Here is an 18,937-nt window from a genome sequence, read left to right on the forward strand (position 1 = left end):
CAAACTGACCAAGCTGACCACACAGCTCTGGGCAGCCCCTCTCTCATGCTCTGAGACAAGGAGCCATTTGCTTCTGTTCGCTCTCTGGATCTCTCTCTCTCTCCCGCCGTCCTCCTCTCTCCTCTATTTCTCTCTATCCCTCTCTCCTCTCTCTTTCTCTCTCTTCTGTCCTCTCTCTCTCCTCTCTTTCTTTCCTCTTTTTCTCTCTTTCTCTCCCTCTCTCTCTTCACTCTCCTCTCTCTCTCTCCTGTCTCTCTTCCTCTCCTCTCTCTCTCCCTTTCCTCTCTCTCTCTCCCTCTCTGCCACTGTCTCAGTCTGATGTGGAGGGGACACATGTCCTCCCCCCCAAGTCTGCCCGAGGCTGGAGCCAGCGTATGTGAACTCACCGCACACGGCGACTTGGACCAGGTTGCTTTTCTTGACCACCTTGCCGATGCCAGCGATGCAGCTGTATATCCCGCTGTCCCACTCCGAGGCGACAGTGGTGAAGTTCTGCGTCTGCGACACGACCATGTCTCCCTTCTGGATGGAGTAGTTGGCAGCCGGGTTGCCGGGGATGGAGCACCACAGGCTCAAACTTTCCCCCTGGTCCAGATGGTGGGCGGAAGATTCCAGCTGGGGCTTAGCGAATAGCTCTGAGAGAACAGCGAGAGGGAAATGGGGTGAGTTGTTTGGGGACACCACGCCCCGGAGCCCCCCTAGGCAGAGCCTTCAGCCCCTGGCCCCGGTGGATTTGACAGAACCAGCCTGCCTGCGTGAGGCTTTCCCTGGGACCCATAGGATGAAAGTCGAGGGCTCCTTCTGTGTTTCCTTGGGGGGCTGTATCACCTGGTGATACTCAGGGGCTGCCTCCGGGTGCTTGGGGCACCTGAGATTGAAACTGGGTCCCAGATGCAAAACATGCTTTAGGGGGTGGCAAAAACAGAGATGTTAGGGGGACCCTGGTGAGGTCAGCAGAGGGGGAGGGGATTGCAGAAAGAGAGCGGGAAGGGCGGGGTTGCAGGCAAAATCTGCCCAAGGTGCCTAGCAGACTCCTAGGCGGGTGCTGTCATGATCCCCATCTCAGGGACGGGGACAAGGAGATTTCCCCGTAACTCACCGGACATGTCCGAAAGAGAGGCAGTGGGACTTTCCTTCATGAGTACCGAGAGGTCCCCTATCCCCCGCCCTACCCGCCCCCCATCCCATTGAGTCCACTCCCTCAGATTACAGGAGCAGAAGGAGCCAGTCCCGTTGACTGCCAGGCCCCAGGCTTCCAAGCCCCGCCCACCTGTGACGTTGACCATGATGCTGCTGGTTTTGGAGATGCGGCTGGCCTCCACCTTGCACGTGTAGTTGCCGTGGTGCTCCACCAAGGCCATCACCGAGTACACGGCCTCGCTGCTGTGTTGGTTGTTGGCCACGATCTGCTTGTCCTTCTGGATGATGATCTCCGGGTAGGCCTGGGTCAGGTGCGTCACCTGGATGGTGCACTTGATGAGGAGCTGGTCTCCTTCTGTGATCTGCCCCTCGGGGCTGATGTGGAACTTGGGAGTGGAGAAGGATTCTGCAAGGAGCAAGGAGAGGCCAAGCTGGCTGTGCGCACGTTCAAACCCTTACTCCCTTTTCTGCTTATCGATGCAACCACTGCTTTCCCTTATGGATGTGTGTGTGTGTCTGTGTGTGTGTGTGTGTGTGTGTGTGTGTGTGTGATTGCTTTGCTCATAACTGATCTTGGTTCAATCTCCGCTCCGGGTCACCACCAGAAGTGATCCCTGAGGATGCAGCCAGGAGGGAACCCTCAGACTGCCAGCAGTGGCCCCCCTGAAAAAAATTTGGAGATGGAGAGGTGACTAGTGGCAGAGCACGTGTCTTGCCTGAGGCCCTGGGTTTGATCCCCAGCATCATAACAGTTTGCTTTTCTCAGTCAACATAATAAAAGAGAGTGTATTTTTTTTTCTTTTTGGGTCACACCCGGCGATGCACAGGGGTTACTCCTGGCTCATGCACTCAGGAGTTACTCCTGCCAGTGCTCAGGGCACCATATGGGATGCTGGGAATTGAACCTGGGTCAGCTGCGTGCAAGGCAAATGCCCTACTCGCTGTGCTATTGCTCCAGCCCCAAGAGAATGTATCTTTAAGGAAACACAGCAAGCACTCTCTTGGTAACAGTAATAATTGAAGGTTTTTTCCCTTACACCCAGATCAATTCCAGGTAAACCAAGTACCTAAATGCAGGGGACAAAAAATTTAAGTCACATACACAGTAAAAAAAAAGACAGAGTTGCATTCCCCCCCCTTTAAATCTTATGTATTTCATTTGTGTGTACATTTCATTTTGAATTGGCCAATAGATTCCAGCTCTCTTTGGTATATGATCTTTTTTTTGCTTTATAAGTTGTATTTAATATTTATTATTATATTTATTATTTATTTTGGTGGGGGGCATTGAGCCACACCTGGTGGTGCCCAGGGCTGACGCCTGGTCCTGTGGGCAAGGATCTCGCCTGGTTGGGTCAGGGACCATATGTGGTGTGGGGGGTCAGACCCGGCTTAGCCAAGTGAAAGGCAAGTACCTTACCCTCTGTACTGTCATTCTGGTTCCTGTATTTAATATTTAAAGCCCTCGTATTAGTGATTTATATCTCATATTCAGGTGAAGTGTTGCTTATGGAGCATTTATTTGGGAAATGTTTCATTTTCATATATACATAAGTATGTATATATTTATACAAAAAATATACAAATAGGGGCTGGAGCTATAGCACAGCGGGTAGGGCATTTGCCTGCATGCACCCGACCTGGGTTCTATCCCCAGCATCCCATATGGTCCCTTGAGCACCGCCAGGAGTAATTCCTGAGTGCATGAGCCAGGAGTAACCCCTGAGCATCGCCAGGTGTGACCCAAAAAGCAAAAAAAAAAAATATATATATATATATATATACAAATATATACCTTCAAATATTTCATCTGTAAATAAAGTATAATGATATGCACCTTAAATACATATAATTTATATGCATTAATGATATGCATTTTAATATTTATAGATGTCATTAATAGTCTATAAATGCACTTATAAATAGATTGACTTACATTTTATAAAACATGTATATCATCATGTTTATGTGCAACATGGATATATAAACGTACATATACAATATATCTATAAACATACATATATTTGAGTCACTGTGCCACATATGTATACACACACTGTGTCTCTGTGGCATAATGACAGATGTTGCGAAGCATAGACAAAATGATCTGAAGACCAACCGCGTAGACATAGCCCCAGTGAAAGGCTTCGTCCCTTTCTCCCGGCACCCGCCAGGAACCAGCAGGAACAGAGAAAAGGACAGCAGGAACATACCCGTCACGGTGACCAGATCACTTTTGCTGGCTTCTGAGGTCTCCACGTGGATCCCAGAAACAATACTGGCTTGACACTGGAAGTATATAACCTTGTCCTGTTCCTCTACTGGGAATTCCAGGGTCACGAAATTCTGGTAGTGAGATGTCTTTTCCCGTTTTTGCTTGCCATCTTTCACATTGAGTTCAAACTTTTCGATTGTGAAATGAATTGGGGGTCTCTCCTCTGGGACGGAGCAGTTGACCAGCACGACCCCACCTTCGATGGCCTCTTTTTTGTCCAGTGTCACTCTGGGCTGGGGCACTCCTTTGGAGGAAGACAAAGCTATCAGTACCAGGTTACCAGAGCCACTGGGCTGGACCCATCTGAGGATCCTTTTTGCTTTGTTCCCAGAACACCCAGTGATGTCAACCAAGGAAATATAGAGCAAGATTGTCTCTCTTGCCCGGGACCGAATCCTTCAAAAAGAGATAAAAATTGCTCAAGAGGGGCTGGAGCAATAGTACAGCAGGTAGAGCGTTTGCCTTGCACTTGGCCCGACCTGGGTTCGATTCCCAGCATCCCATATGGTCCCCCAAGCACCGCCAGGAGTGATTCCTGAGTGCATGAACCAGAAATAACCCCTGTGCATCGCTGGGTGTGACCCAAAACAAAACAAAACAAAACAAAACAAAACAAAATCGCTTGAGTTCTGGTGGGTGTTTTCAAGGTTTATTATTCAGCTGGAGAGTAAAGTCCCTCCCACTGATAGGCTGAAAGCCGAACAGAAGCGTCAGGATGAAGTACTGACATCGTGACGGTTGTTGTAGGTGATTAACTGCTCAACACACGCTAAGATTGATTTTAGATCTGTGGACCCAAGTCATTCTTCTAATAAAATGTCTGGGTCAACAATGACAAAATTCTGTTCATTTGACAGATGAAGAATTTGAAACCCTTGAGCTTCTCCACATCCTGCCCTAGAGCTGAGTTTGTTTGACCTCCAAACCAGAGCTTAAGGAGGGGATGGGAGTGGGAGAGAGGAGGGTAGCACAGCTGGTTGTATCACCAAGGCAGTGAGGGACGGAGCAGTCAGGGAAAAAGCTCCTCTCGTTGCCGGGGGTGAGGGGAGATCGGAGAAGATTCTAGAAAGGATCACAGCCTGAGAGGAATCTTGGAGGGAGGGTGTCATTTGGACAGATAAGGCAGATGGGGCGAAGAACAGGCATTTCCAGGGTGCCCGTGTGCATGGGAGTCAACCTTGCTTGTGTCACGGTTCCTATATAGCTTTTCGGAGGGGCTCGCTAGAGAAAGGGGTGGTGGGAACGGGACATTGGGTGGTGAGCCCAGGTCACACGAGGGAGAGCCTGGTCCCCTGAGCACTGCTTGGGACGCCACCTCCACGTCACCCATGTTTTCAGAAAATATCTGCGTTTCCAACGGCTGCTGGCACATGCGTTGCCATACACTTCGCAGCGTTGCAGCCTGCCCCATCTTCCCTCCTGTGAACGCCCCAGGCCCCTTGGTTCTGCTGTGCTTGGTGGAGATGCAGCAGACCAACCCTGTGGCAGTTGTCCCGGGTCCCACGGGACCACCTGGTCTGGAGCTGACTTAGACCCCCGCACAGCCAGGTTCTCCCGGGTCTGCCTGCTCTCTGCTGGCTGAAGGGGCTCCTTTTTCCCGCGGGGAGGGTGGTCTGTGTCAGTGCTCGGTCACTCTCCCCGGGGCTCTCCTGCTTCCCTACTTCTCTCTCTTCTGGGGGCAGGAAGTGGAGACTCCAGGAGGAGTCTGGGTACTTATTGGGGTACTATCCTCTCTCTCAGCCTCCGTACCCCTGCCCACCTAAGCCCCTCTTCATCGGTAAGCACACTCTCGCACCATCTTCTGTATCTGGACCTGCTTGTCTCTTCCTCCGGGAAGCCACTCTGAACTTCCCAGGCAAAATCTCTTTCTTCCTCCTTAGCGTTCCCTGTGACTATTAGACCCCAGTTAGATAACTGGCTCCAACATTATACGGCCCTCCTTACACTTTTTTTTTTATTTGTTTGACATCTGCTTTTCTTCCTGGCACACTTCCTTGAGAAATATTTCTTGAGTGACAAAATGAATGAATGAATGAATGAATGAATGAAGAGCAATTATATCTGTGAGCCTAAGCACCCCACAGTTCCCCTCCTTTCCAAAGCCCTTTCTATTTCCTGCTCTGTTCATCTGTGCACTTTCCCCCACGATTATTCCTTGGGTACCGGGAGTGAGCTCGTGGCTTGGTTCAGAATACAGAGATCGAACCCACATGGCCTCTTTTCTCCAGCCCTGACATTCCAGGCCTGCGTGAAAAAATCAGCACCGAGGGAGACGGGCACTGATGTTTCCCAGGAAGCCGGGGTGCTGGAACTCACAGCCAACCCTTGCGTTGTATAGTAAATACCTTCTCATCCTCTCAACCATTCCCTGGCGGGGTAGGGACAGCATCTTCACTTCACAGCAGGGAACTGTCCAGAGAAGCGGGGCAGAGTGACTACAGAGCATTCACATGGGCCCCTGGGACCCAGCATCACCCAACAGGGAGGCAGAGAGCGCCAGGACAGAGGCTGGGGGAGACGGCCGCTGTGTGCTGGCTCATGGGAATGTCAATGGCTGAGTCATACCCTTGAGAAGAGTTCAGGAGGAGCTGAAACGGAGGATCAGGGGGCCGGAGAGATAGTACAGTGGGTAGAGCACTTGCTTCACATGCGGCCAACCCAAGTTCAATCCCTGGCACCCTAAAGGGTCCCCAGAACTCTGCCAGGAGTGATCCCTGAGCACAGAACCAGGAGTAAGCCCTAAATGCCACCGGGTGTGGCCCAAAACAACACCACCAAAATGATTTTTTCCCACAGGCCCCCAGGAGAGGAAAGAACGGGAGCCAAGGCGAAGGGCTGAGAGGTAAGTCGGCAAGTGAGACACCTGAGCCACGTGTCCAGGGGCAGGCTAGGAAAATGACAGGCAGAGGAGTGAGTGGGGGACCATGGGCAGGCGGGGCCTCGTTGGTCTTTGTTCAGTGACGACTCCTGCCACGGGCATGAGTGACACGTCTCCAGCCTGTGCTTGGTTCCCTCCCCTCAGGACTCACCTTTCACCCACACCTGGTACTCGGACGTGGCCCTCTCCTTCTTGTTGTCGAGGATCACCCTACATTTGTACATGCCGGCGTTGTAGACCCGGGCGTGGGGGATGGGAAAGCTCTCGGTGCTCTCGGTGGTGGTGACGTTGTGAAACAGCACGTCGTCCTTGTAGAAGAGCATCCGGTGCTGGGGCTGCACCCGCAGGTTGGTGCTGATGTCCACGATGCACTGCAGGGTCAGGTTCTCCCCGTTGCTCACGACCAGCTCCGGCAGGATCACCATGTGGACGCTGTTGATGGTGAGCGCTGCGTGCCAGGGGGACGAGAGCAGACACGGCGGTTAAGCGAGTCCACCCTCCCTGCCAGCCACCGTCCCTGCAGTGGCTCAGGGCCCTCTATGCCTGCCGGGGGCAGGGGTTGAGAGGATGAGAAGGTATCTACTGCACAGCTCAAGGGTTGGCTGTGAGTTCCAGCACCCCAGGCTTCCCGGGAGACGGCACTGCCCATCTCCCTTTGGTGCTGTACTGATTTTTCACACGACCCTGGAGAGTGATTGGTGGGGACCCAGATGCCTGCTTAGCGACCAGTCTGATCCCTGTCACTGCCCTTCAAGCACTGACAGGTGCTGACCTAAACATCGAACTTCCTTTCTTTTTAAAATTTTTTAAATTTTAATTAAATTTTCTTTCTTTTTTTAAGTTTTGGGTCACATCCAGCTATGCTCAGGGGTACTCCTGGCTCTGCACTCAGGAATTACTCCTGGCAGTGCTTGGGGGACCATATGGGATGCTGGAGATTGAACTCAGGTCGGGCCGCATGCGAGGCAAACACCCGGCCCGCTGTACTATCGTTCCAGCTCCAACATAAAACTTTTTGGTCCGGTTGATTGAGTGTCACTGGAATGGCCCCGGGTCTCCTGAGCACTGCATGGGAGGCCTCCATGCTGAAGAAAAAACGTGCAGCAAAATAAAACAAATAAAACAAAGCCAGCAGTGCATGGCTGGAGGGTGAGTGTGCTATGTATGAAGAAGTAAGATCACTCTCTTCGGCCTACTTGAAGTTCTCAAAAGAAGAATACAGAGGAAAAGATAGTCTAAAATCTCTTCCTCCCCCACCCTGCAGAAGGAACCTCTGGCTTTACTCTTTATGTATCCTTCCTCCCAGCTCATCTCCTTACAACCAGTCCCCTCCCCTTGAACACTAGACACAGCTCTCTACACGCAACATGTGGCCTCTTTGTGCATGGATGATACCCAGTGTGCACAGATGCTACCCAGAGTTCACGGATGCTAACCAGAGTGCATGGATGCTACCCAGAGTACACCGATGTTACCCAAAGTGCATGGATGCTACCCAAAGTGCATGGATGCTACCCAGAGTACACCGATGTTACCCAAAGTGCATGGATGCTACCCAAAGTGCATGGATGCTACCCAGAGTATACTGATGCTACCCAGAGTGCATGGATGCTACCAGAGTGCACGGATGCTACCCAGAGTACACCGATGCTACCCAGAGTACATGGATGCTACCAGAGTGCAGGGATGCTACCAGAGTGCACAGATGCTACCCAGAGTACACTGATGCTACCCAGAGTACATGGATGCTACCAGAGTGCAGGGATGCTACCCAGAGTACACTGATGCTACCCAGAGTACATGGATGCTACCCAGAGTGCACGGATGCTACCCAGAGTACACTGATGCTACCCAGAGTACATGGATGCTACCAGAGTGCACGGATGCTACCCAGAGTACACCGATGCTACCCTGAGTGCACGGATGCTACCAGAGTGCATGTGGCACCTCCGACAGCATCAGAGGCCCGAGAGCGTGTAGGACCAATGGTACTAGGTATTACTCAAGCAAAACAGGATCGCATGGCTTAGGCAAAACTTGAAAGTTCATTTCTTTTACTTTCTTTTTTTTTTACTTTTAAAAAGAATTGGGGGCCACATCAGTGGAGCTCACAGCTTACTTCTGATAATGTGCTCAAGGGTCACTCCTGACTAGTTCGGGGTATCACGTGGAGTGCTGGGGACTGAACCCAGTTCTGCTATGTGCCAAGCAAACACCCTCCCTGCTCTATTATCTTTCTAGCTCTTAAAGTGCAATTCATTAGGAAGGCAGAGAAGGGTGGGTTTGGGGGTCGCACCCAGCTATGCTCAGGACTTACTCCTGGATATGTGCTCAGAAATCACTCCAGGTTGGGCTGAGTGGAACATATGCAGTGGCAGGGATGAACAGGGTCAACTGCGCTAAGGCAAGTACCTTAGCCCCTTTGTACACAACCCCCAAGTTCAATTCTTTTTTTTTTTCTTTTTGGGTCACATTCGGAATGCTCAGAGGTTACTCCTGGCTCTGCACTCAGGAATTACTCCTGGCAGTGCTCGAGGAACCATATGGGATGCTGGGAGTTGAACCCGGGTCGACCGCATGCAAGGCAAATGCTCTACCTGCTGTGCTATCACTCCAGCCTCCCAAGTTCAATTCTTATCAGACATTTTGAGAAGAGAGAAATAATCCTGGGCCATACCCGAGGAATGTGTATAGACTAAATTGCCTAGATTCTCCCCATCTCTTTACCCATGGGCCAACAAATATCTCCAAGAATCCTCATGCTGGGAGCACCTCACTATTGAACTGTATTAAATGACATTTGACACTCCATTGGCTGAGGCTGTAAGTCTTTTTTTTTATTTTATAAAATAGTTCACAACATTTGATCACATTTAAACGCCAATCTCACCACCATTACACCTTCCCACCACCATATTTCGGATGTTTCCATCCCGAACCCCAATCCCTGCCCCAAAGCAGAACCAAGATGATACATTTTGTATAGTTTGTTATAAAAGCACAGTGGGTAGAGCATTTGCCTTTCATGCGGTGGACCCAGGTTCAATTCCTCCATCCCTCTCAGAGAGCCCTGCAAGCTACCAAGAGTATCCCACCAGCATGGCTGAGTCTGGCAAGCATCCAGTGGCATATTCAACATGCCAAAAACAGTAACAACAAGTCTCACAATGGAGACATTACTGGTGTCTGCTGGAGCAAATCGATGGCAACTGGTATGACAGTGACACAGTGATACAGTGTTATGAAAAACCCCTGATTATGCAAAAACAAAGAAAGTATACTTAGAGGAAAGTATACTTGGAGATTTTTGTATTTCACTCAGGGGCCATTAAGCCCTTCTATAAGAGATCACTAACATGTTGTTAAAGGTTGAGCCTTGTGTGCTATATATGTGTGTGTGTGTACGTACATATATATGTAAAAATATATATGTAAAAAATATTTTCCTCTAAGATTAGTTGCTTCCTACTTTGAACCCTATCAAATGTGGTGTGGTAATCTTGGAGTATGGATAGGTTAGAAGTATCATGCTGTCACAAATGCGGCCACATGGTCAAGGAATAGATGCACTCATGGGTAAGGCTGGGCCTGAGTGTGTAGAGAGTGGCCATGAGCATGGCGGCAGCGGGGTTCTGGAGGCTTTTGGGGCTGGGTCCCTCGGGGAAGGGAGGGGTCTCACACACACAAACACACACACACACACACACACACACACACACACACACACACACACACACACACACACACACCCCGCTCCGGGGCGCCCTGAGTGAAACAGAGGCTGTAAGTCTTGACTCACATCCCGATCCCACCCCACTTAACCATTCATATGTTTGGAATCTTTTCCCTTAATGCCTCAGGAATGTGGTTGTGCTGGGAGATGAGATAAACAAGTAGAAGCCAGAGCGAAAGTATAGTGGGTAGGGCACTTGCCTTGCACACAGCCAGTGCAGGGTTAATCCCTGGCATCCCCTATGTGCCCCCCTCCCCCTCCAAGCAACTCCAGGCGTGATTACTGAGTCAGGAGTAACCCCTGAGCATCGCTGGGTGTGGCCCCAAAACAAAACCAAAAAGAGATGAAAAAGTTAACATAGGCACAAACCCAATCTGATGGTCTCCTGCAAAGAGGAAATCGGGACAAAGAAGCATGAGTGTGTGCACAGCAGGAAGCCCTGCATTTTGAGTCATGTTTGGTGTCATGGTGCCTCATGGAGGGAAGTGTGTGGAAGGGCTGACCAGCGGCAGCAGAGAAGGGCTGAATGCACCGCCCAGCCTCACCTGCGTTCAGCTTCCCCAAGGGCCCGTTTGCGTATCCACACAACAGACATCCGGAAGTGAGTGCCCGTGGGAAGCTGGAAGTTTATACTTGGAGCGTAGTTCCTGGTCCAGAAAATGTGTTTGAGAAACGCTAACGAGACCCTGCCAGTCACAGAAACAAAGCCAACTCTTGGGTCCTACTCCCGAGTGTTCCGTTCTCTACAGCGCGATCTCCATGTTTCTGGCATTTCCTGTTTTCCAGGTAAATTACAATGACTCCTCTTGCCCCCTTCCATGGCCCTCCCCTCCCCTCCTCCCACTGTGAGCCCTGCCCCCCAACCTTCTCCCCCTCCCCCCGCTAGGTGGCTTGCCTGTCATCACCCTGAGAAGCTGATACCCCAGACTGGGACAGAATGCTGGGGACAGGGACAAAGCCAGTCAGGGGGGCCAGACTCCACACCTGATCTCACTGTCTTTAGCTGGGTGGTTTGGGGAGCTCCTTAACCCCCACCAGGTTCCAAATTCTCCTCTGAAAAAATGAGAACTCTCTTTTAACCCTGAACAACATCCAAACTGAAGTGGCCTGAAGTGGCTGAGAGGAAGACAGGGGCCCTTCCATATGCTGCCGGGGTGGGAGTGTGGGGGGGAGGGGCTGGGCCCTGCTGGGTGGTCCTGTCCCGTCCTCTTCCTGGGCTTCTGCAAACTCTTTTGAGCACTCAAGACAGGCAGCCCGTGCCCACCTGGTTTTTTTTTTTTTGGGGGGGGTCACACCCAGCGATGCACAGGGGTTACTCCTGGCTCATGCACTCAGGAATTACTCCTGGTGGTGCTCAGGGGACCATATGGGATGCTGGGAATCGAACTCGGGTCGGCCGGGTGCAAGGCAAACGCCCTACCCGCTATGCTATCGCTCCAGCCCCAGCCTGTGTCCACCTGGGACTCAGCCTTTCTCTCACAACCATTCCCTCCTCCAGGCCTGGCCCCTCACACAGCCCTGCCTGGGTCTCACTTCCTCTTCATCAGAGACCCTCAATAACCCCCCTTTTTTGTAACCACTTTGGAACCATTTAAAGTCGACTTGTGAAAGCTTTGGGTGGCTGTTTCTTCAGCAGGGATGCCGACCACCATGCAGGGACTTCCGCCATGTTGCTTTTCTAAGCAACCCAGACACACATCCGCTTAAACAAATGAACTCACCGGATTTCCTGGCAGGCTCATCAGTCCCATGGCCAAGAGACAAGGGAGAAGAAAGGAGTGCAGAACAGGAGGGAGTCAAAAGCATTTTATGAAATGTCTTAAATTAGGAATCAATCTCAGCTCTTTAACTTAAGACAAAGCCTCACTGATCTGATGCAACAAAAAATGGCAGTCTTGGGACTGGAGCAATAGTACCGCAGGTAGGGTGTTTGCCTTGCACACGGCTGACCTGGGTTCAATCCCCAGCATCCCATGTGGTCCCCAAGCACTGCCAAGCGAAATCCCTGAGCATTCCAGGTATCACTGTATCACTGTCATCCTGTTGTTCGTCGATTTACTCGAGCGGGTGCCAGTAACATCTCTATTACACTCAGCCCTGAGATTTTAGCAGCCTCTCCTTACTTGTCTTTCCCAACAATTGGAGGCTCTTTCAGGGTCAGGGGAATGAGACCTATCGTTACTGTTTTTGGCATATCGAATACACCATGGGTAGCTTGCCAGGCTCTGCCGTGCGGGCGGGATACTCTTGGTAGCTTGCAGGGCTCTCCGAGAGGGATGTATATATCTTTTACTGTATGCTCCCCCAAACACCGCCAAGCAAAATCCCTGAGCATTTCCAGGTAAGGCCCACACACCTAACCAAAAACAACAACAACAATAAAATCCCTGAAGGAGGGAGGTGATGGGTGAAGTGTTACAAACCATCATTAACAGTATTGTGAATCAAAGTATCTCAATCAATAAAGATTAAAAAATGAAAAAGAAACAGAACAGCAGTTTCATTCCCGACCTCCTCCTCCACGGCCACGACCTGCACTGTCGTCAGCCTTCGAGAGGGCGCAGGACTCTTGCCCTCACCTCAGAGTTGGTCTGTGTATCCAACAAAAGAACCACAAGGAATGTGGGTAAGTCACTTCTGAGAGACTCGATGATTAAGGACACCAAGCTTTTGTCCTGGTCACTGTGTCCTCTGGGATCACTCCCTCTGGACAAAGACAACTTCCAGGATATGAGCAGCCTCGTGTCTACGGGCAGGGAATGAAGCTTCTCGCCAACAGACACACAAAATGGGCTTAGAGTCTCCAGCCTCAGTCAAGTCTTCAGAACATCACAACATTCACTGGTGTGTGAGGTTTGGGTGGTCACAGCCAAGGGTTACCCTTGGCTCTGTGCTCAGGGGATTAATCCTGGCAGTACTCAAGGGATCAGGGGGAGCCAAGGATTGAACCTGGGCCTCCTGCAAGCAAAGCATCTCTCTGGCCCCAATTCTAATCAACATCTCGAGAATCTGCATGTCCAAGAGACATCTTCTACGTTAAAATTACTCAGATATCTGTCATGCAAAAACCATGGTACATGTGTGTGATTTTTTTTTTTTTGCCATGAAATTGAACCCAGAGCCTCACATACATGCTATCTATGCATGAGCCACTTCTTGGTCCAGTGTCAGGTCTCACTGAAGTGCCTAAGCTTAGGGGATAATGAAGCAGCAACTGAGAATGAATAACAAAGTCTGACAAATCTTCAGTCGGCTCAACCTGACCCTTCGTCTTGTTGGTTGGCTTGGTTTTGCCACACCTGGCATTGCCCAGGAGTCACTCCTGGCAGTGCTCCAGGGACCACACAGTGCCAGAGATGAATGCTTCCTGCATGCATACCATGTGCTCTGCTGGGCTATCTTTCCTGCCTCTTAACATACAAACATTCTCAATACGCACAAACATTTTCCTTCTGTAAATGACTGTCCAAGACCAGCAAACAAGGTTTGCACGTAGAATGCTCCCTGTTTGCACGATGGAGTGGTTGCTTAGCATCTGGTCTATGTGGCCACTGGGAGGGTCAAGGGGGGGGAAGAGGGACCCACAAACTACCTCTGACTCCACACCTATGTGTGTTTTTCTGGAGAGACCATCCACAGGTTTCCTTTCTGAATCCCAAAGTGTCAGAACTGAGGTGAGAGAAGCATGAGCGGGGGGAACCATCTCGGTAGATCATATCTTTTCAATCCTGACAGGAAAAGGTTGCAGGGGCGGGGCCAAAGTCACAGAGTTCCCACAGTACAGATAAAGTGCCAAGGGACCACAGTGCCAAGTCCCAGAGTCCTGCCCAAAGGGGCCCACTTCCCTCCCTCAGCAGCCTCCAGCCCCGGTGCTGAATGTTCCCGGGGAAGGTGAGGGGTCATGACTCAGCCAGTTCCTTGACCCTCAATCTGGAAATGACTCAGGAAAAAAGGGGCAGCAGGAGACGGGCGGCCACCCACCCTTGTCAAAAAAAAAATGACATGGGTGTTCTTAAGGTGAATGCCCGTCTGACCCAATGTCTCAGCTGTATCCCAAGCACCTCCAAGTTTACCTCACATGCCTTTGGAGGAGACACTCTGGAGCCCCCGGCTGGTGCTGGGATCACAGTGTCACTGAGAAGTCACCTCTATTGGCCTACATCCATGCAGTCTGGTGGGAACTCGGTAACCGGAGTATAGCGAGACAAGCAACAGGGATGGTTGCCCAGGAGAAGCCAAGGGGCATCTGAGGGAAGTAACCCCTGTACCAGGTAGGCAAAGAACAGGCGGGAAACAGTGTGTAGCAGGGCACAGGGGCCTGAGGAAATGATGTATTTTGGGTACAGGCTGTTACAGGAGCCAGAGCACTGCGGAGGGGACGGGTGCTGGAATAGGGAGTCCTGCCCACAGGGCTGACAGGCTCAGCCTTGTTCTGAGAGGGCAAACAGACTGGCCCTATCCTGAGGAGACTGACAGACAAGATCTTGTTCTGAGTGGACTGACAGACCAGATCTTGTTCTGAGGGGACTGACAGACCAGATCTTGTTCTGAGGGGACTGACTGAGTGGGCCCTATTCTGAGGAGGCTGACAGACGGGCTCCTATACTGAGGGGGGGCTGACAGTTTGGGCCCTGTCTTGAGGGGGAGGACAGGCTGAGCCCTATCCTGAGGGAGCTGAGACCCTGGGCCCTGTCCAAAGGGGGCTGACAGGCTGACCCTGGAGCTTTATTCAGTTCCCAGCAGGCCAGAGGGAGAGAGACCATTGTCAACAGAGTTCTGGTAAAAACTAAGGAGATCTAAGGTAGGGCAGGGACACTGGGAATATGGGAGGACAAAGTGTTTAGCACTCTGAGGTAGTTTTGAGGGGTGATAAAAATGCTCTAAAACTAGGCAGAGAAGATGGTAGCACCATAATACAAATATTCTGTCACTCATGATAAATTTTATGTGTTTATACACACATGCTACTTGACTAAATATGGGGGTTGAGGCAGTGAGTAAAAAATAAGTTTCTGGGCCGGAAAGATAGTAGCGTGGGGAAAATGACTGCCTTGCATGTGGCTGACCCAGGTTTGATCTCTGGCACTGTTTATGATTCCCTCAGCACTTCCGGGAGTGATCCCTGAGCACCTCACAGGAATAAGTCCTGAACATAGCCAGGTTTGACCCCCAAACCAACCAACCAACTAAAACCCAAAGGAGTTTCCTGGGTTAGGTACCCAAGAGGACATGGTCAACTGAGGTAATAAGAGACAGAAGAATTAAGTGCAGGAGACCGCCAGTTTTGAGGGGCCTGGGAATGACTAGCAGGAGATGCCAAAATTTGGCCCCAGTGGACACTCAGGGGTCAGACCAGGCCTTGGGTGGACTGAGCAGTGTGTGTGTGTGGGGGGGGTGGATATATGGAGAGAGGAGCTGCGCTTCACAGAGGATGAGAGCTCAGGGTCTGCAGAGATGAGGATGGCTCCAGCATCCAGGAAGAGCCTCTTCTGTGGACCAGGAAGAGGGTTTTACGGGAGGGCAGAGAAACTCCAGGCAAAAGAGCCTCCAGGGTCTCACTCAGCTGAAGAAGCTGAGGGTGGGAATGTTCAGGCATAGAGACCATCTCTTGGCAGAAGGCTGGGGCCAGAATGCTTACTGAGAGCTCACTGAGGGCTGAGGAGATGGAGAGATTGATTCCATGCCAGGCTTGGGAGACAGGGAGAATGTGGGTAGAGAAGGGTCCCGGAATAGATGGAGAGTAAAGCAGTCAGGACCCCAACTGACACATGTGAGAGGGTCCCCAATCCACACAGATAAAACTCACAGGTTCTGGGCCCCTACCGAGTAACTGTTCCAAGAAGGACTAATTTTTGTCTTGTTTTGTTTGGGGGTCACACCCAGAAATACGCAGGGGTTACTCCTGGCTCTGAGCTCCGGGATTACTCCTAGCGGGGCTTGGAGACCATACAGGATGCTGGGGACTGAACTCGTGTTGGCCGTGCACAAGGCCAACGCCCTCCCCACTGTCATATCTCTCCAGCCCCCATGAGGGGCTAGCTTGACTGACAGTGGAAAGTGTCAGGCACACGCCATCCCAGGCACTGGTCCCCAGTTTAGTAATGGTCAGTGGTGACATCTCTAGCAGGTGATGTTTCTAACACCTGACAAAGTCACGATATTCCTAAAATGAAACATCCTCAGAAGAGCTAATAAAAAGCTAATAAAAAAGAGAGTCCTTCTGAGGCTGGAGTGATAGCACAGCAGGTAGGGCGTTTGCCTTGCACGTGGCTGACCCGGGTTTGATTCCCAGCATCCCATATGGTCCCCTGAGCACTGCCAGGGGTTAATTCCTGAGTGCAGAGCCAGGAGTAACCCCTGTGCATCGCCAGACGTGACCCAAAAAGCAAAAAAAAAAAAAAAAAAAAAAAGAGAGTCCCTCTGTGCAAGGCTTCCGCTCTGCCCTCTCTGACCAGTGCATCCTTTGAATATACTTTCTTTGTTCTCACCAAATGTCTCATTCAAGGGTAATTTCTATCACCCTCCCTGCCCCGTGCCCCATGGGGTCTGGGCTGAGCAGCTAGCTCCTACATCACAGGGGGTGTGATGGGCTCTTCACGATTTTTCCTTTTCCTCAACAGACAAGTGGTTGAAAACGGGGAGAAAGAACCAGACAGGACGGGTGGAAGCTGCTAGCGGGATGGACTCCAGGAAGCCAGGTGGCCAGGCCAGCCCTTGTGGGGATGAAGGGTGGACAGCGCCTCTGAGTTGCGAGGGAAGCCGGGAGGATGGGTGGGGAGGCTGATAAGCCTGCAGCCGGGGCAGGGCGGGAAGTGGAGGGAGTTCCCTCCAGACGCCTGTTTGCTGGGTGAAGATGGAGCTGAGGTCATCTCCCGAGGTGGGCAGGCAGAGGAGGGCTGAGGGAAAAGGAGGGAAAAAGCAGAGCAGGCCTTCTGGAGCTGGAGAGAAGGCAGGAAGCGCTGGGGTCGGACCCGTGTGGCGTGGTCCTGAGTGGCCCAAGGAAGAGGCTCCCTGGGTCCCAACCACCCACGGCGAGGGTGCACACACACGCCAGAGTCACTCAGTTTCCTCAGGTGTAGGGACAAGTGCAGGTCCGGGAGAGAGTGGCCGAGTCTCTCCCTGCCGTTCCAGGGGCATGGAAAAAGCCACACAGGGCGTTCTCAAGGAACCCCGGGGAGGGAGCCATCAGCTTCCATCTGACATGGGGAAGGAGATGGGAGAGCACGGGGGTCGTGGGAAACAGGAAGCCAGCGAGGGAGAGACCCGGATGCCCAGAGCCCCAGCTCTTGTCCCGATTGTGCTCCTACACAACCCCCCGTGCGCTAGGATCATGGCTGCCGGGTAAGGAGAAACGAAGCCCAGATCCAAATTCATTGAGGAGAAAAAAATAAAAGTAGCAACTAGAGGTTGTATATTCTGTCCTCATGAACGCAACAAGTGGAATATATTTCCTTTGGGAGTAAAAATAGTTGGGGGTTCCTGGACAGGAGTACAGCAGGTAGGGCGTTTGTTCAATCCTCAGCATCCCATATAGTCCCCGGAGCACCACCAGGAGTGATTCCTGAGTGTGGAGCCTGGAGTGACGCCCCCCAAAAAAAGACAAAAATATAATAATTGGGGGTGGGGTAGATTATGAACATGAACAGTAGACAGTAGAACACCAACCAGAAAACAAAGTAGCAAGTCCTGGTTTTAGTCTCTGCAATTCCTAACAACTGGCGATTCACTGGGACCTAGAAAGGTTAATGTATTTCTAGAATATTCTACTTGAACGTGGCGTACCACAAGAGTTTTCTTCTAGGGGGCTGGAGCGATAGCACAGCGGGTAGGGCGTTTGCCTTGCATGCGGCCGACCCGGGTTCGATTCCCAGTATCCCATATGGTCCCCTGAGCACTGCCAGGGGAGATTCCTGAGTGCAGAGCCAGGAGTGACCTGTGTGCATCTCCAGGTGTGACCCAAAAAGCAAAAAAAAAAAAAAAGAGTTTTCTTCTAAAAGCTCCTAAAAATCACCAGAAGGGAATAGAAACATTTTTCTCAGTTATTCTAAACACCCAAGCACAAGCCCTTGACACACGCCTTTGAAGAACCCCGAAAAGGTGCAACCCAGCAAAATAGGAACACGATCAACTTACAGTTCTCCTGTCCTTCGAGGCTGGAACCTGGAAAAGACAAAAGGAAGATGTTGCTCTAGTTCACTCGGGTGCCCCTGGACTGGAAACAATGCTGGCAGAGGATAAAAACTCACAGAGCAGAAACGCCAGCAGGACCCCGAGCCACATCATCTTGCCTCCTCGGACCCAGCCCGGCGTCATCCCCACACGGAAGACCTGGGCGCAGTTAGTTCTGCCCGTGGGCCATGCCTCGGGCGGGCAGAAGCCGCGTCCCCCGAGCCAAGGCTGCGCGCTGCCCTGCGGAAAGCAGAGAAATCACTCTGGTCACTTGTCCAGGGCCGCGGGGAGACTGGCTGGGCGACTGGTCAGGTAATGGCGGCCATTTCTGGAAATCGGGAACAATGAGGCCTGGGCTGGCCTGATATCTCCTCAGGAAATGACTGGCTTTCCTGAGAGGCCACTGAATACAGTCGCTTTGTTTAGCTTTTTTTTTTTTTTTTTTTAATAGAGGGGGAAAAAAATGGCCTAGTGATACGTGCCTCAGCATTCCTGACCCTCCCGCCTCACGTAGGTTTGGGGCCCATCTGGGGTGAGGAGAAAGGCTTCCTCCTCCTCTTTATCCGCCGCCCTGACGGCTTCTCCTCTTTGATGCTCAAACAACTCCCTCTGGTATTCCGGAGCTCCACCCTGTGCGGTTCCCCTCCCCCCACACAGGAGGTTTTTCCCCCCTCCAGACTGACTGGCCACTCCTGACAGGATCATGATGAGGCACAACTGATTTGTCCCCCAAACGGCAGGT

At 51.4% G+C, this 18,937-nt stretch overlaps 1 protein-coding gene across 2 annotated transcripts in view; it reads right to left on the reverse strand.

Moving 5' to 3' along the window:
* The window catches only part of PECAM1 (platelet and endothelial cell adhesion molecule 1), a 51,703-nt gene extending 33,191 nt beyond the window's left edge, over window positions 1-18,512 (reverse strand). For both annotated transcript variants that reach the window (XM_055131333.1, XM_055131332.1), the window contains exons 1-6: window positions 18,273-18,512; window positions 18,160-18,186; window positions 6,445-6,741; window positions 3,354-3,659; window positions 1,271-1,546; window positions 387-635 (exon numbers count right to left, since the gene is read on the reverse strand). In XM_055131333.1, the coding sequence (XP_054987308.1) occupies window positions 387-635; window positions 1,271-1,546; window positions 3,354-3,659; window positions 6,445-6,741; window positions 18,160-18,186; window positions 18,273-18,339 (1,222 nt within the window). In that variant the 5' untranslated portion in view covers window positions 18,340-18,512. The remainder of the gene's footprint in view (window positions 1-386; window positions 636-1,270; window positions 1,547-3,353; window positions 3,660-6,444; window positions 6,742-18,159; window positions 18,187-18,272) is intronic.
* Window positions 18,513-18,937: the final 425 nt, after the last annotated feature.

The sequence above is a fragment of the Sorex araneus genome, chromosome 3 (assembly GCF_027595985.1).
Source record: "Sorex araneus isolate mSorAra2 chromosome 3, mSorAra2.pri, whole genome shotgun sequence".
Taxonomy (NCBI): Eukaryota; Metazoa; Chordata; class Mammalia; order Eulipotyphla; family Soricidae; genus Sorex; species Sorex araneus.